This window comes from Colletes gigas, unplaced genomic scaffold (genome assembly GCF_013123115.1).
Source record: "Colletes gigas isolate AHSC1104 unplaced genomic scaffold, ASM1312311v1 Colletes_gigas_Sc00017, whole genome shotgun sequence".
NCBI classification, from domain to species: domain Eukaryota; kingdom Metazoa; phylum Arthropoda; class Insecta; order Hymenoptera; family Colletidae; genus Colletes; species Colletes gigas.
Window position 1 is genome coordinate 6,074,993 of NW_025106646.1, and position 18,167 is coordinate 6,093,159.

At 35.3% G+C, this 18,167-nt stretch overlaps 2 protein-coding genes across 6 annotated transcripts in view; one reads left to right on the plus strand and one right to left on the minus strand.

The window, feature by feature from the left end:
* Window positions 1–1,703, plus strand: part of LOC122400372 (histidine decarboxylase) — a 39,896-nt gene extending 38,193 nt beyond the window's left edge. For all 4 annotated transcript variants that reach the window (XM_043401807.1, XM_043401806.1, XM_043401809.1 and 1 more), the window contains one exon: window positions 1,213–1,703. In XM_043401807.1, coding sequence (XP_043257742.1) covers window positions 1,213–1,556 — 344 coding nt within the window. In that variant the 3' untranslated portion in view covers window positions 1,557–1,703. The remainder of the gene's footprint in view (window positions 1–1,212) is intronic.
* An 11,810-nt stretch (window positions 1,704–13,513) lies between these two features.
* The window catches only part of LOC122400371 (protein quiver), a 49,222-nt gene continuing 44,568 nt past the window's right edge, over window positions 13,514–18,167 (minus strand). For both annotated transcript variants that reach the window (XM_043401805.1, XM_043401803.1), the window contains one exon: window positions 13,514–17,926. In XM_043401805.1, the coding sequence (XP_043257740.1) occupies window positions 17,670–17,926 (257 nt within the window). In that variant the 3' untranslated portion in view covers window positions 13,514–17,669. The remainder of the gene's footprint in view (window positions 17,927–18,167) is intronic.

The following is an 18,167-nucleotide window of genomic DNA, read 5'->3' on the forward strand; positions in this document are numbered from 1 at the left end:
CTCCAGGACGTTGTTTGTCGATTAAACTCAAATCACCGCTTTCAAACCGCTTAAACCAAAATGCGCACGCATCATATAATACAATACCTTCACCGAGAAAGGAACAAATCGATTTGCATGCTCTTGCAGCATTTTTCCCTTGTTGGAATTCGTAAAGAATGCAGTGTTGGATATGCACCTTATCTGTTGCCATTTTCGACTCTACTGAATTGAATACTTTTGAAGGTTATGTTGGGCCTTCCGCTAAACTATTTTTTGTTGTAACTAGCTATATGTCAACACTATATGACCGCAAAAGAGCGGAAAAATCTATTGACTTTAAACTTGATTTTATAACTGCTTAAGATAATTTGGATTATTCATTTGTACACCTAATATTTATAATAAATCTTCTTCCTCCGATGGTTTTAAATATACAATATATTTTATGCACGTAATTTATCTCTACATAATTTACAAGAGTTATGTTTGTCAAATTTAATGCAGACTTTTTAATTATTTTTTGTTAGATAATAACGTACAACTATTGTACATTCATTTTATTTTACTCTTTGTTTTGTAAATTTTCGTAACCTTCTTGGCTCACTAAAATATACAGCTTCTGTTACTAATGCTATTTGATATTTTCATTGTTAAATATAATACTTTTATAGAACATTTAATATAAGTATATGTATAAGGTCTTTGACGATTTTTTTATATTTAATAATTTTATTATTATTGGTACACTATTAACAAGAAATTCTACTATAAAAGTTTGCTCTTTTATTAAATATATAATAACTGTCTAGTCAAGCCGCATATATGTTTAAAATATTTTAATATAAATCATTGCAATAGGTCTATAGTTATAAATATTTTACAACGTCTTACTATAAAATGATCTTTAACTAATATCCTTGTAAATTATAATATTGTAGCTTTTATGATTCTGCGGTCTAGTTCATGCCACAAATTTTCTACATAACTTAAATTTATATTATCGTCAAAAAAATCAAATTCGATAGTCGAAGCGTTAGAACAGTCAAATACATTTTCAGAAGTTAAAATAAAAATACCTCGTTTCAATAATTTTATTATTTTCCATCCATTATACAAAACCGGTTATTCGCGCTGAAAGGACTAAATTACACATGAAAACAAATTTCTTACGAAATCGATTTCTTCAACTTTCTATAATGGCGTAACCTCTCTTAAACTTTCTGTCGTTAGATGTTTCTGCCGAACATTCAACGGCCCAACAGGACTCGCCGGATGCCTCGAAGGTGGACAAATCTCTGAAAAAGCAGAACTCCAAGACTCACTCGAATTACGGAGTCGCGAACGGCTCTGTCAAGATCGTTCCTCAAGATTGCTCGAACGATTTAATGTCCATGGTTACGACCGAAGCAAATCTGCCCAGAAGCGAAACAATAGGCGCGATTGGTCATCGTCCATACACCGGTGATTTGTCAACTGTGCCCGACCAACACGAAGATCCTGATAAAACAAACGATGGCGACAAGGAGAACACGGATTTCTGTAGAAAATGCGGTCATTGTATGAAGAAAGAATAGAAACGGTCGACAAATGTTAATTGAAATCGCACCAGTTCCAGACTGTCTATACTCCTTCGCGTCTTCGATGGATTATATGTTGTTCAGATTAAGCATGGCGCTTCGCGAACCTCGCGACGCTTAACAACTTTGTTGGAAAGAAAGTAATCAGCTGCGATAATAAATCTAAAGTTATTGTCCAATCCTTGATTTTTCTTCCAGACGATTCTATACTCGTCGAAATTATAAATAAATTAATTTATTCTTCTTAGGTGTAACATAGAATAGGTAAGTAGATCAAATGATATAAATTTTATTGCGAATGACGATACGACGTAACAACAAATTAATCTTGATTCACTTTTCTTTTACAATTAATTCTTGCCTCGGTAGTGATATTATGCATTAATTTTAATAGTGAGGATATTTTCGTAATGAATTATTTAAACGATTCCAAATGGTAAAATAAGACGAAAATAAAAATGACAAAAGTTCTGGGTGATGTGTCCAAATTATTAATTGCGGAAAATACGAGAAAAAAATAAAATTCGAGCCTATCATTATTTATACATATAGAGTGTTCGACCACCCCTAAAAAAAATTTTAATGGGAGATTCTAGAGGCCAAAATAAGACGAAAATCAAGAATATCAATTTCTTGACTGAGGCTTCATTAAAAAGTTATACAAAAATTAAATTAACAAATTTTAAATCATTCTGAAAAAATTATTTTTTGTTACGGGGCTCAATTGCAATCATTTTTATACATACGCATACCCTTGAAATCCTATCCACATTCGAGAAAAAAATTCGAGTAGGTACTAAAATTTTTAGACGAAATTAAAAAATTTCAAATTATACTAAAATAATTGTATTTAGTTACAAGGGTCAATTATAAGCATTTTTGGTGAATATACATACCCCAAAATCCTATCCACTTTCGAACAAAAAGTTCGAGTAGGTACTGAAATTTTTAGTCGAACTTAACAAATTTGTAATCATACTAAAAAAATTATATTTAGTTACAGGGGTCAATTACAAGTATTTTTTATGAATATACATACCCCCAAAATCCTACGCACTTTCGAAAAAAAAATTCTTTACCGAAAATCTAATTTGAAGCCAGAGAATGCTTCCCTGAAAATGCGAATCTTTAAAATGTCATAAACTCCTAAATGGATTGGAGGATTTTCATTTTTCAAAATGCAATCAACGCGTATTTTAGTGGAGAATATGTAAAAACTCTAAAAATAGTGAAAAGTTGTTCCTTGACACCATAAAGTAAGGAAGACCCCCTAAAACTGGTTCAGTTTTCAGACGGCCATAACTCCTATAATAGTAAAGGTATCTCATCGAAATCTTTTTCTGAAACAGAGTCCATGGGTACCTACAAAAAAGTATTAGATAACTTTTCTGTAGAGTGTCAAACAAATTTATTAAAAATGAAAAACAAATTGTTAAGAAAAATCGACAGGGGTAGTGCCTAAATTTTCCAACGAAAAAAAATTTTAAATCATTATAAAAAATTATTTTTGGCTGCAGGGGTCAATTACAATCATTTTTTATCAATAGACATACCTCTGAATTCCTAACCGTTTTCGAACAACAAATTCCTTTCGGAAAATATAATTTCTGACCAGAAATGTTACCTCGAAATTTCACGCTAATCTTTAAAACGTCATAACTTCTGAACAGATTGGAGTATTCGTAAAGTTGTTCCTTGACACCGTAAAGTGAAAAGAAATCCCCTAAAACTAGTCCAATTTTGAAACGGCCATAACTGCTACAATAGTAAAGGTATCTCATTGAAATTTAATATGGAAGTAGAGCTCATGGATACCCACAAAAAAGTACTAAACAAAATCTCTGTAGGACGTCAAACAAATTTATTAAAATTGAAAAACGAATTTTTAAGAAAAATCGACAGAGGGTAGGTGCTGAAATTTTTTGGCGAAATTAAAAAGTTTCAAATCATTCTGGAAAAATTATTTTCAATTGCAGGGGTTAATTACAATCATTTTTGGTCAATAGACATACCCTCGAAACCCTAACTATTTTCGAAAAAAAAAATTCTTTACCGAAAATATACTGTGTGGCCGAAATGTTTCTATCTGTTATAACTTTTTAACGAAGCCTCAATCAACAAATTGGTATCCTTGATTTTCGTCCTATTTTGGCCTCTAGAATCTCCCATTAAAATTTTTCCCAAGGTTAGCCGGACATCCTGTATAATTTAATTTTCTTTATAGCTTATTTCAGACATGATTTTACACGTTTGCAGGTAATGAATATATATTAGGAAAACTAAAAATTACAAAAACGAATGAGCATCATTCATGGATCGATTTTATTCAAAATTTATTCTTTTGAGATGAGAATATAAAACTTAAATATATTTAAATTAAATATAATTAATATTAAATTATATATATTATAGATATAAATATTAAATATACTTAAAATATACAGTTTCATTGAAATCTATTTAGCCTTTTAGACGCAATCGTGTTAACAGACATACACATATGCGTACACACGTAAATATGTAGACACATTTATAAATATTTTATTTATAGTCAAAAAGTGATTAGCAGAAATTATATATATACATATATATTTTGTTTCATAGAAGGAGTTTTCTCGAAAATTTTTGTTTGTTATTCAATTTCGTAATTCTTGATTTTAGTCTAATTTTGCCATATAGAATCATTCCTTCGAGTTTCTAACACCTATAGCCAAGTATATTTATTTAAGAAAAACACAATAAAGTAGATCCAACGACATGTAAACTTTATTGCAAATCGTCAAGGCCGATCTAGGCCTTCGATCATCGTCGCCTTCGCTGTTTGGAAAAACTTATTTCGAACGCAGTATCTTCTAAAACGTTCGATTGAAGTCGTTAACAATTCTTTCTTCTTAAAATAGTCGTTCGCGCGACGAAAGTATTGTTTCGATTTATCCGCATGGTGTTCGGAATGACACAGAAAGGAGGGAGAAACGTACACGTACACATATATGTATATTTGCATTGAGGTAGGTCAACAAATTATCACTTTTGCGTCTGATAGTGTATTATATTCGCGTTAACAAATAAATTGCGATCGTACAACGTAGGCTCGCAACTTGTTACACCATTTTAAATAGTATTAACAATCATTAAATTACAACATGCCCTTATTATTCGCTTGTCCCTGATTCTGAACACGTTTATCCTACACGTTCAACAACCTTATTACTTCAACATTTGCAACCGCAACCTTCAACTTTTAACGCGATCCTTAAACGGCACTTTCAGCGCTCTAGAAAATTCGCGTGGGCAGTATACCACATCATTTGTCCAAATTTGTAGAAACCAATGAAATTTTTACATTCTTTTGGACTTTTACATTCCGAGTTTATTTCATGATTTAAAGAGTAGCGCCCTATATATGCTCCATTACTAGACCAGAGTATAATTTTCCTAAAATGGCACGAAATGCAATTCTTTGGCGACGTTTCTTCGCTTTTATTTTTTCGCCTCGTTTATTACACACGCTGCTTGCTGATGATAAAAATTTCACCGCGGTATTTGTACCAAATTATATTAAATTCCTTAACGCTACGTTCCTGAACATCGATGTTACGCGTTCAATTGCCGCCATTTTTTGTTTTCTTTTCATAGCTAAGCACTGCTTAAGAATAGTCTCCGTAGCCTCGTATCGCTATCGTACTAATTCCGATAAAAAATTAATAAGTGGCAAATAAATATTTATCATATAACAGCATTCGTCTCGACGGACACGCTGAGCTTTTATAAAATGCTGGACGCTCGGTTCATTACCAATTTTGCATTCTCGCTACTACGCTTATCGTTAAACGGCTCTTAACTACTTTTAATGTCGGCTTCGATAATCCTATTATTATTATTATCTGAAAATTATCAACTCCGCAGAGGCAACGATATGTAAATTACAATAACTTATTTCACTCTATCACTTACGATTTTAACTCTCCCCGTAACTGCAAAAGCCGCAACGTCGATGATAAAAATAACACACACTTTGTCGACCAAATGCTCCGACAGACAATAATTGGGTTAACTCTTTTAGCACGTGTAACGTAGTGAAGTGTTAAAAAGCTTAAGCGTTAGATAATTCGGGAGAAAAGCTTTAAAAAAAAAATCAACGTAATCGTCTTTTTCTTCGTCTTTTTCTGCTTCCTGTTAGCTATTGCGTTACTAACCGGGTAATATTTAGTACAACGATCTTAATTAAAGCACGCAAAAGGTTAAATAAACAACTGAAACACGCGACACGGTCCAGCGTATTCTTACAAACTAGAGATCTATCCTTCCCCCTTGTCGTTTTAAATAATAAATATACCTCTAAATCATAAGGAATCTTATTTTGAAAAATTCTGAGCAAAACGGGGGCACAACGAAATTACGTGCTGCTTAATAACGCTACTTAACCATTTAAACATCGCCTCATGCCAACGGATTACTCTAAAATCCTCTTAGAAATTAATCACAATAACATTAACGAAGATTAAGAGGCCAGAAAATTAACATTTCGGGGCAACGACATACAATCGGTACACACTGACACGTAAAGACAGAGATTCTTTAGACACTTGCATCGTAAAATATTGATCATACCATTCAGTATGCGCAATGTTCGTCAACATCGAGATAAAAGTGTAGAGCATGTCGATATAAAGTTTGACACGTCGACGCGCGTAAACATCGATTTCGTAACAGACAAAGTGTACATCGATAATGATCTTCTCGATCCTTATACAAGCACCTGAATATGAGTTTTCGTGTATAGAGGCGGACAAATAAAGTATCGATCGTCGATCCAAAGCAGTCTCGATCGGGACGAGCGGATCGAAACTCACTAATTTTTTAAACGTTTATTTAAACACGAAGGAATAAAACGTCTTATATAGAGGAATAATAGCTAGTATTTTTGATGGCATCAAATCCAAATCATATTCGATCGATCTGCTTGAGATTCGCCTTAGCGCATTCGCTATTACTTCGCATGGTACTCGTATCGGTAGCAATATGTGGATTCTTTCCAGCTGCGAGGCCAGACTCAAAAATGAGATTCACTCGTGTCACATGCTGATTCGGTATTGCCGTTGCAGCGTTCCTGTTGCACCTGCTATACTTAAAAACAATTTTAATTTTGTAACAGATCGACAGAATCTGTTTGATCGAAGAAATAAGTATCGTATAAAACACAAAATAGCTTCCGAAAATTGAATATCCCCGGGTGTTTTCGGTTACTTTTATCATTTTGCCTGCGCGGATGCAAGTAGTGATGGGACCATTTCGATGACGTATTTATTAAATAGAAAGTGTCATTATATAAAGGAAACTGTAATTAAGGAAAATTTAGAGGTATTGCATGTACCGGGGAATAAAATGACGACCGACTGTTTGACAAAACCTCTAAGTGGACCGAGTTTGTTAAATAATGTAAGGAAAATTTTAGAGACTGAAAATCAGTCAAAATTAGGGGGGTTAATGTGTAGTTATTTTTCCTGGTTGTAGTTGGTAGCGTTGGAACGGGGAATATGAGGGGGAATCCCGTGGTAGAGTCGCCGGTAGTGTGTAATGGCGTTGTGAGGAAACACATGTAGAAATATCTACGTACGTTCATTGTTAAAATAGAAATAAATTTGTTGAATTAATAATGAGTTGGTTAGAATTGTTTAGAATGAACCAAACACAATCCCAACAGTATTCACAAATAACATGTGAATCAAACAAAAGCGTATGGATATTTTATTGCCAGAGTTGAGTATTATTGAAGTAACTTTGAGCCAATCTTCATCTAGATGATCATTCGGATAAAATTGTTTTGTTCGAACGATTCATCCGAACAGTCATTGTTGGTTATTAGGAGTAGCCTAACTGTGTAAAAATTTATTCGAAAAACGTACATGACTGAATAAATATTAAACAGTATCGTGTGGAAATTGTATGTTATGTACTATTTCTATAACGTTCGTGTTATGCATGTAATATGTATATCTGTTGATTTGTGACCTGTGTACAAAATGTACAGTTATTATTTAGAATAGGGTGTACTTTACTAATTTCGATGATTTTCAAATATGTTACAGAACTCAACATTCTGAAGAAATTTTTCTGAACAAGTTATTTATACATACATGTAATCACCACTCGGCTTTAGTTTCGGAGATATTTGCAAAATTCTATCGTTACTACTACATTGAATGGTGTACGTACTGGGTGAACGTCGTAATTTGATCGGTATAATTTATTCTGGTACTAGTGGTCTGTTCAAAGTGTTTTTTTTCTAGTATAACTTGATTTGAAGAGAGCTTTAAGATGAATATACTAAATTTTGTACTAATTATTCTTACTACTAGGAATTTTCCTTAACGTTTGATTTTTTTTCAATAGAAAAAGAATGCTACTTGCGGAATTCGTCTTAATATCAACTGAGCGATAAGTGTAAAAAAAAAACTATAGGTCGCCTTGAAAACTACCCAAAAGAAAACAATTAGCAACAAAAGAATATTCATTTCAAAGCTCTCCCTAAACCATATTATACTACGAAAAAACAAATCGAACGGACCACCAGTAATAGTAAAAATAATCAAATTACTTGGATCACCCTGTATAGTCAATTCAACGTAATAATAACTGCAGAATTTTGCAAATATCTCGGAAACTAAAGCCGAGCGTGTACTATATGTATAAGAAAAACTTGTTTGGAATGTTAATTTCTATAACATATTTGAATATCATCGACATTGGTAAGAAGCCCTCTAGTCTAAATAATTACCGTGAAATGTTCCATGAAACGAATGAAAACCTGGTCGTCTATTATTCTTTCTTTCACAAATTGGCACATGCCGTAAAGTAACAATTTAAGATACAAGACAATTAACAATAAGAAACATGTTTATCGGTTGGTATTAACTACAACTGCTACTTGTACTTTTGAAAAGTTTTGAATTATAATTAAACAAGTATCAAACTCAATGCAATTGATATACAAAGATTTTGTAAATCGACCAATTTTGAATAATATATCTTATAAATAGAAATGGACAAAACATGTCATAATTGTTTTCTTCATAATGATTTTTTAATTGTTTTCTTCCCAAGTATCATATCTTGAAAGTTGTACATTAGTGGAAAGATTGCAATAGTTGAATAAATTTTATGTTTTTTTATCTTTTAGTTTTACATATATTAGGATATATGTTCTTTATGTTTTACTGCTTATTTTACGGACACTGTGTATATCGACACACAGAACCGAACAAATTACATAAGAAATAAGTATTTCAAATAACATTTTAGTTTTTTGTATCCTGCAATATTATTTGGAAATAACTGAGAAATATCTATTCATTTGAAACAACAAGTATTTCAAATAAGATTTGAGAGAACTGTGAGATCGTTTACATATTTATTCGACTACCTAAAAATTTATTAGTTATTTGGAACTAGAAAGTTAAGAATTTGTTAAAGAAACATATAGTACTTGTATTTTGGTTTTAATCATAAAGTGTACTAGGAAAGTTTGTATGGAAAGAAACGTTCCATATATTTATGATTTATAAAAACTATTACTATACTTGAAATTATAAATAAATATGCAGAACAGTGGATATGACAAACATCAAGGAAATATATTAGTTTTATTGATTTTTGTTTTCCTTTGGATTATTATCATTCCACCATTCTAATTACACACAGATTTGAAATTTCATGTCTTGAAGATCTACTAATTGTGTTTCAAAAATGAAAGAACAGTGAAATAAATTAATGTTACTTTGATAGTGACCAAATCCCGTAGGTTAGTAGTCTCAAATCATTCCTAAACATGTCTTGGAATATATTGATACACGACTGTCAATTTTAATCATGAATTTAAGATTAGAAACTTATTTGATTGTAACTAGAATTTATTTAGTAATTAAGTTGAAACTCACGATGGAGAAGTTTAAAAGAATACGTTTATATCAACGATATTCTAAAAATAAAAGCAATTTCTAATAGATCCTGCCATTCGTTATATATATATTTTAAACTTTCAAAGATGCTAACTAACCTAAAGGTGTCCTCAAGGTATCTCCAACTTAGCCTATCAAGCTTATATAGGGTGTTATTTTAAAAAAAATAAGATGAAAATGAAGTTTAGGTTGAAAAAGGTTTCATTAAAAATTTATGATAAGACTATTCGCTTACGAGTAATTCTCCATTTTACAAACTCGACACCATTCAAAAATTGAAGTAAACATTATACGGATTTCGTGGTAGTGTGTAATTTCCCTAATTGCATCATTGACAAAAGGATATATTTATCCTCTTTCACTATTCTGAGCTATCTACTGCAAATCTTCAAATAATAAACGTAACTCGAATAAAGTTTAGAGTAACATAATTATCGTGTAAATAACGACTTGTTTATTTTCAAAATTCCCTTATAATATTTAAACGAAACTGTTTCGAATCTATGTTCACATAACATAGTTATATTTTTGTTGTAATTCTTTAAATTAGTATTGACCTCGTTTCAATGGGCTTGAAATATGTTGGGAGGATATGTTCCTGGCTATTTTGGTATAAAAACAGTTGTGTCTTTTAGTTTTCAAAATATAATTACTAAAATATTGGAACATCAAGTTGTCTGTTATTAAGGACCTTTCAATAATAAGAACAAATAGGCAATTACAATTAATTTAAATTTAAAAATGATTATTGATCCCCACTATCGTATAAACAAACCCTAATCAACTCATACAACAAGAAGCAAAAAGTAATGGTTTTAAGAATTAAATAATATATTAGATCTTAAAAAATAAGATTGTACGACAGTTATTACATTACAATACACTAGATATAATCAAATCAACTCATAGTACAATAAGTAAAAAGTAGAGTTTTAAGTTATTTTGGTTTTGTTTTCAGGCCAATAAAAACTAGATGAAATATTATATCTTGAAAACTACGATTGAACGACAGTTATTATTTACACTAGAATACTCAAATATATACCCACTACTAATATATATAATTACCATTATTTCTATTCATAAAACACCCTATCACAATTTAATTGTACAACTTGGAGACAAAGGCAGATTTTTAGGAATAATTTCAAGCAAAAAAGTAACAAAATTTTAGTAAAAAATACTTTTAAATCTAGCATGTCAACTCCTCAGGTACGACGCAAATATCGATCTCAAAAGTGATGTGAAGAAACTTGTCATTTAAATTTTTGTGATTTTCGAAGGAGTCACGTTACGGGAAAGATGTTGAAAAACGGATAGATAAAATTTAATTTCTAAACATAAAAATACACAGTAACCAAGGTTTGTGGATTGGTACGTCATACTCGAAGGGTTAAGTTTTTATGATCCTTCTCCCCTAACTCTTTCTGCCTCTATTTGGAGGCACTGCGATGCCTTGGAAATTCGCCGGTATATATGAAAATAAGGAACACAATGAAAGATCTAGCCCCTTCAAATGTCAGCCAATATCCAAGGCATTACTCCTTGCGTCACACAATATCAAACCATCTCTCAGTCCCATCTCTAAAGACGCGATACGCGTGGTGTCCAAAGATATTTCGGATCTTTCGTTCCGAGGCGCGGGGGCACGCGGAGCAACGGCAAACCGGGGATATTAGGGGACGACAGACAGAAAGTAGAACAATGTAAATTCGAGAAAAGTAGCCTCGCAGCCGCGCGTGCGACAATGAACAAATGACGCGACACGAGCCGCATGGCTTGCCAGAGAAACACCGGTTAGCTCGGTTTTGGGTAGCGAACACCGGCGCTTGTTTGGCAAGAGGCTCCGCTCGAGAAGCCTTTCTGTGAGGACATGCGCGTTCAACTTGGCCGTGCCAGCCGGATCCTCAATCAATTGCGTGATCGGAAGCTCGAACGGACGAGTACTATCGAACGAGTCGACGTCGCTTTCTGCGATCGAGTTCCTCGTTTTGCGTGTCGAGAGAGAGAAATAGAGAGAAAGAGATTCCGGCGTACGCGCTTCGAAGCCTGAAGCCCTCTTCTTGCGCCTGCGAACCTGTTTGACGCGCGATTGGCGTGGCACGTTCGAAGCTGAAGGCCCACGTTGTGCTTTGTTTTAAATTTCGATCTGCCTCGCGTTGCATTCGTCGGGGTGGAGGGTTTCGTGTTCGGGCTGCTGTTTTCCAACCGAGCCACTAGCGACACAGACTTCCGCGAGACGTTCAACTTTCGTATTTTTAATCAAACGTATCGAAAACAATTTTCGAACGTTCTTAAACATTGGATACCTCGATCGAAGTTTCAAAAATTAGGAAATTTCTATTTACTTTAGGATCTGGTTGGAAGCCTGTTCCCGCTCGAAGCATAGGCTGCGGACATGGAATTTCTTATTTGTCGCAAAATTACTAATAACAGATTCATGCAAGTGTCATGCAAGGTGTTGGCTGCACTTGAACGTCGGAGAACAGAGTAGATTGAATGACCTCGTTGGTCCTCTTGCGTTTTGGATATTGAGTTATTGTGTACCGAATAACGAAATGATTTCATATAATTACTAGCCAAAACAGCAGATCCAAGGTGTCGTAGCTTCTCCTCTGTTGTGACTTTCAACACACTATACTCAGGGTGCTACAATCCATGCATTCGAATTCGCTCCTTTCTACGTGTGAGCACACTCCTAAATACGTGATTGTAGAACTCGCTAACACTACCGTGGTACACATTTGCGCGCGCGTGCCTTCAGATTCACTTTGAGTAAATTAATTACATCGATTCAGTTTCGTTCCATTCAAACATGTTAAAACTGTCGCAATAGATGAACCTCACAGTTTCAAACGACGCTTCTTTATCAACGATGGTATCAAGTACCTCGCGAGCAGATTTAAATTCCGATCAGTTAAATTAAAACAATTTCGAGACATTACAGTAGTGCTTCCAAGTATATTCAAATCTAGATGGGATATATATCAAACAAAATTTCTAAGTAGAATCGAACCCTGTTCGTCTTGCCAATACCGATTTAACTTTATTTAATCGGTGCAAAGGACAATGTTAAGTCATAGAGGGGTTTACTGACCCAAGAGCGTACAGCCTATGCTATACACCGTTGGAAAGGTCTCGCCAAGGCGAATCGACTGATACCGTTTTTAACTTCGATATCAGATGGGATCATGTCGAAAAATGGCCTCAAAGTTCGAGATTTTGCGGTTTTGAACAAAAGAATCCGGTCGTAAAAGCCCATCCGCCCGAGGGACCTCGGGTAGGCACCTGAGGGAAAACCGAGCGGTGTAAGCGATACTCTAGCAGATTGGGACGGCAAATGTGCCCCACCACCTTCATTTCAGTGCCGTGTTGGGCCTGCGCTTGCCGCATGGGCCCCGTTCGAAATGCCCAGGGCGAAATCGCCAATGGATCAGTTGTTTTTCATGAACATAATATATTCATGATAGACGATTCGCAGGTATGAGTTGGGAATGTGCAGGTTAGTATTCAGTATTCACATCATTATGTTTCCTTCAATCAATAAAATGTCACTCCATTCACTATTGTAAGTGACGCATTAGTCTGAATACTAACCTGCACATTCCCAACTTATACCTGCGAATCGTCTATCATGAATATATTATGTTCATGAAAAACAACTGATCCATTGGCGATTTCGCCCTGGGCATTTCGAACGGGGCCCATGCGGCAAACGCAGGCCCAACACGGCACTGAAATGAAGGTGGTGGGGCACATTTGCCGTCCCAATCTGCTAGAGTATCGCTTACACCGCTCGGTTTTCCCTCAGGTGCCTACCCGAGGTCCCTCGGGCCGGATGGGCTTTTACGACCGGATTCTTTTGTTCAAAACCGCAAAATCTCGAACTTTGAGGCCATTTTTCGACATGATCCCATCTGATATCGAAGTTAAAAACGGTATCAGTCGATTCGCCTTGGCGACACCTTTCCAACGGTGTATAGCATAGGCTGTACGCTCTTGGGTCAGTAAACCCCTCTATGACTTAACATTGTCCTTTGCTGCTTGTTCAATTCAAATGTTATGTATTTCTTTATTGGCTGGTCACGTAATCGAACGATGTTACTTTTTTATTGCTTTTAGGAAGCAATTTAATGTCTTAGTAGAATGTTTACATTGTCTCAAATTAATTTTCTTTTATAACCCTCAAAATTACTATAGTAGTGAACCTTCGAAAAATTTCTTTTTTTTTCATTTTCTTATCAAATATGATTTGGAAAATACATCTGCAAACCTTATGCCTGAACACCTAAAAGTAACGAAATTATGGCCATCAATTTGAACTTTCTATCGCCTAAAATATTTTTAAATTGAAAAAAGTGGTATAATTTATTTGCAACGTTCCCCAAAAAAAGTTTTAAAAAACTCATTTCACACTAGAATAGATACGTAATACATATATAGAATAACAACGTCCATTTTAAAAAATACTAGTATTTTCTATTCAGAGATAGAAAGTAACGATCATAAAGCAAACATTATTTTTAACAGCCACATGTACAAAGATTAAAACAAAGTTATATTATATGTACGTTTTTAGTTAAAACATATGTAATAAATTCATTGCTTGAGATTTACAGGATCCCAATGAAGTACTGCTTGTAGGTTCGATTCTTTCTGATATTGAAGTACTTATAAGTACAGTATTGTCTCTCTATAGCCGCGCGTTTTCGGATTCTCTATAGACGCGAAGCTATCCCCACTACTTCGTTTGTAATCACCGCGCCGCGACATCGGGTATCGGATATCAAACAGAAAGCCGAAGAAAAGTCGACGAGCCCCATCCCCCTTGAACGCTCGAGCGTCAAATCAAAGAAAGCCGAATAGACTACTCGTCTCTCAAGTTGCGTGCGCCCGGTCCCGACACGCGCGGCTATAGAGAGACAATACTGTACTATTGGGAGATGAAATGTTGGCACACTGCCCACAAACTAAACGACGCAAGGGGCAAAGGGAATCATCCGTATGCTCCACCTAATCCCTTCCACTGTTCAGGTTCTTGGCTTAACCTTGGTTCGCAATCGACCTAACCAATAACAACTAAGAGCCTAACAAGTGGAGGGAATTACATGGATCGTGCGGACGATTTCCCTTACCCCTTGCGCCGTTTAGTTTGTAGGTAGTGTCTCATCATCTCGTCTCCCAATAGTACATTTTCGAGTCGCGCAGACACTCATACCGGAGTTCAAAACCAAGCCTCATATCAAATACGAGGAAACACTAGTTTGCACGAGTAGTGTTCAAATTAGGAGTTTTCGAATACTTTAATATTCGAATAGTTTATATATTTTCGAATATCATTATTAATCGATACTAATTAATTTATCCATATCTGGCTATTCGAACGGAATGGATACGAAGATACTCGAGCAATGCATAGAATATTAATACACGAATCATTGAGAAGTTTAAATTTGTTTACAAGCATCCCTAATTTAAATCTCATGAAGCGTATCTTGGTTAGTGAAACTCATACTGTGCATGATTTCATCTCTATTATTTGCTATCGTTTCGAGCTCAAAGATCACTGTGAAGGCACGCGCGCGATCAAATTCGAGACACGTAGAACAGGAAAATGTTGCTTTCGATGATGCTCGTCGGCTGTTGTCGCTGCATTTGATGACGTCGCTGTCGGATGGGCATGCCAAGACCATGACCGTGGACTACCTTAAGCACGCTGGTACCATGGGCCATTCCTGTTTCGCTTTCTTATGGTGCATGAGGCACGACACACCGGTGATTCGTTATAATGGCGAATGAGTAAAATTTATGGCGGCGTTTCAGTGACGAAGAACAAACAGTGAAGAAAGTACAACAGTAGTGAGACGAACGTTTAACGAGATACAGAGAATAATCAGAAATGGCAAAAAGCCGATCCAAAGAGAATCAAATTATGCGCATAGTCGTCGAACATTACGCGTTTTGCTGCTTACTTTTAAATTGGCCTTGATCGAAGAGAATCACAATAATTTTGCGTCTCATCCTTTAGAATTTATGTTTTAAACAAGTTATACTTGCCAATATTCTAGAATTCATCTAGTATTACATTGGCATTTGATTTAGTACGCAAGTACAGCAATGCTTGGATAATTGCGAGTCATTTTCGATTGAATAAGGAAACGATAGTCATCCCTACTACTGAGAGGAAACTGCCCTTGACACACCGAGAAGTAACCTGATCTGAGCACGAATATCGGTTATTTTTTAAATAAAACTTTTACCAATGTATTTGTCAGAGTTTAACAATTAAAATAAGACCAAACACGGTGTAATTTGTTTTTAACCTACGTCTAATGGAGTATAACATCGTATTAGTGAGTGCCAAAAAAACGAGTTATTGTCACTCATTAAATACGCAAATATGAGCTTAGTTATATCATGTTTTATCTTATTACAATTAGAGAAACCTCACAAGTAAAGGTCCCGTTAACAAAAAATAAAAAATAAATTTTCACATTTTGTTACTCTTATTTATTATTATTAGTATATTTATGAATTATTAGTTTGTGCCTTTCTGGGAACTGAAAATTAACCATGCTTTTTCGCAGCTATCCAAGATTTGTTGTATTTACAAAATTTCTATTATTGAAATAATTTCTACGCACTTAGCGTATTAAGAGAAATAGAATAGTCTCAGTAAAAACATCGCGTATCAAACTCTTACTAAATGTCACGCTCGAGGTGACAAATCGCGCGAAAAATACCCGATAGTCGACTTCTATGCACCAAAACAACGATTTGTTATTGTAGCGATTTTTTATTGTATTTCTCTGCGTCTCAATTATCCTTCGTCACTTCACGATTTTTCTCGAAAAGGTTCATCGCCACCAGTGCAAAACGTGCACGGTGGGAAAGCTGTAAATGTGTGACGTAATACCAACTACAACACATTTAACTCCTAAATCTTGCAATGATCGAACAACGTTGCAAATAGTATGTATACCTACGTTACGTATTTTTTGTGATCTATCTTTGCTTAGAAACATGGCGAACCTGGTATCGAACACAGATAACAACAAGCAAGTAAGAACTTTAATGAAAAACATTCCAAGAGATGAGCACGATGTTAATTCTATTTTCTTGTTTCTAGGTATCGAGAGCATTTTCATTCAGCGACGCTAAATTCTAAATGATTATCAAAATGCTTATGAAAAATAGAAAACGATGCTTAAACTTTCCGATAATGCATGACGGTGGAAAGAGAAGATGCATTGAATATAAGAGAAGTAATACGAAAAGAATTAAACAATATTGGTTAAAGAAATCACAGTCATGCAGTCAAATTCCTCCAAAAAAAATAAACAAAAATAAATTTCAAATTTGCATCTAAATTTTACCATTTAAAGCGTAACTTTCTGACAGTGAAAGATCGACAGCTTTCCCCCGGTTGACTAATACGCGACTTTCAATTTAAAGAAACTGCCTGATTCACGGAATTCCTTCGATCCGATAAGAGATACTTCAAATAGTTCAAAATGCTTGGTAAACGTCGTGCAAGATAGATCATAGATCGAGAATTTCATACCTTGAATGCACATTCGCTGGGATAAACTGAAATTCTCTCTTAGTGCACGTATCACAAACACGTTGCAGCGATGCGAACAGGTGTACTCTCTCTCTCGAGGAGCCATCAACCAAAAATAAGAGCTCGCGATAAAATTGTGAGAGTGATAGAGTGTCGAATGATTTGTCTACACAAAACACGCTCGAGATCTCTCGCTACTGGTCTCTATCTCTATGCCGAAGAAAAGGATCGGGATGAGCGATTACAGAGTGCAATAATCTCCAGAAAGAGAAGAAGAGAAACGTCGAAAACGTCTTGGTCTGTTCGGTGATCGATTCGTTATCCAACGCGTGACCTGATCGCGAACCGTTGTCCTCCATGTTTGTTGATCGACGAATCGAACGATTCTCTTCCCTTCCGTGAAACACGTATATCTTACCTCTCGTTTCGCATCATCGTTGGAAATAAATAAAGAGTTCGGTTATCCGAGGTAGTACATGACTGTACAGAATCGCTCGTCCCGACGTGGTGTTCGTGACGCCGACTAGAACTAATGGTCTACGAGGATATGAACCGGAACCACCACGGGTGAATCGAGTAAAATCAGTGTTATACGACGTGACCATTGCAACGTTCTACTAAGCAAGCTGGGACCCCTAAGATGACCGAGCGTAGTACAAGGATGGTCGACAGGATCAGCAGGAGTACGGGATTCGAACACGAGGTCGGGGAGACACGATTGCACATATCCTCCTCACAGAAGCACATGTGACCAGTGCCGGTACTTTCCATCATGCACACGTGGTCCACCATGAATAAGTTTATCTGTAGCTGCGAAGTGCAAGTCCGCCTCACGCTCTCGTACACTGCGAACAAACAATTACCATTATAAGCGAGAATACTAAAGCCCATCTGCACTATAAAGGATGGTGAAAAGGATGGGATAAAACTATACTACGTGTTCCTCAAATACAGTTGGTAACACAAAAATATTCAAACACCGATATAATCTTACTCCTAGACTTAAAAATAATAATTAGCCAAAAATTTAGTATACTCAATTCAAAGTTTGCTCTAACAAGGAACCATCGCGAACGGTCCGGCTTC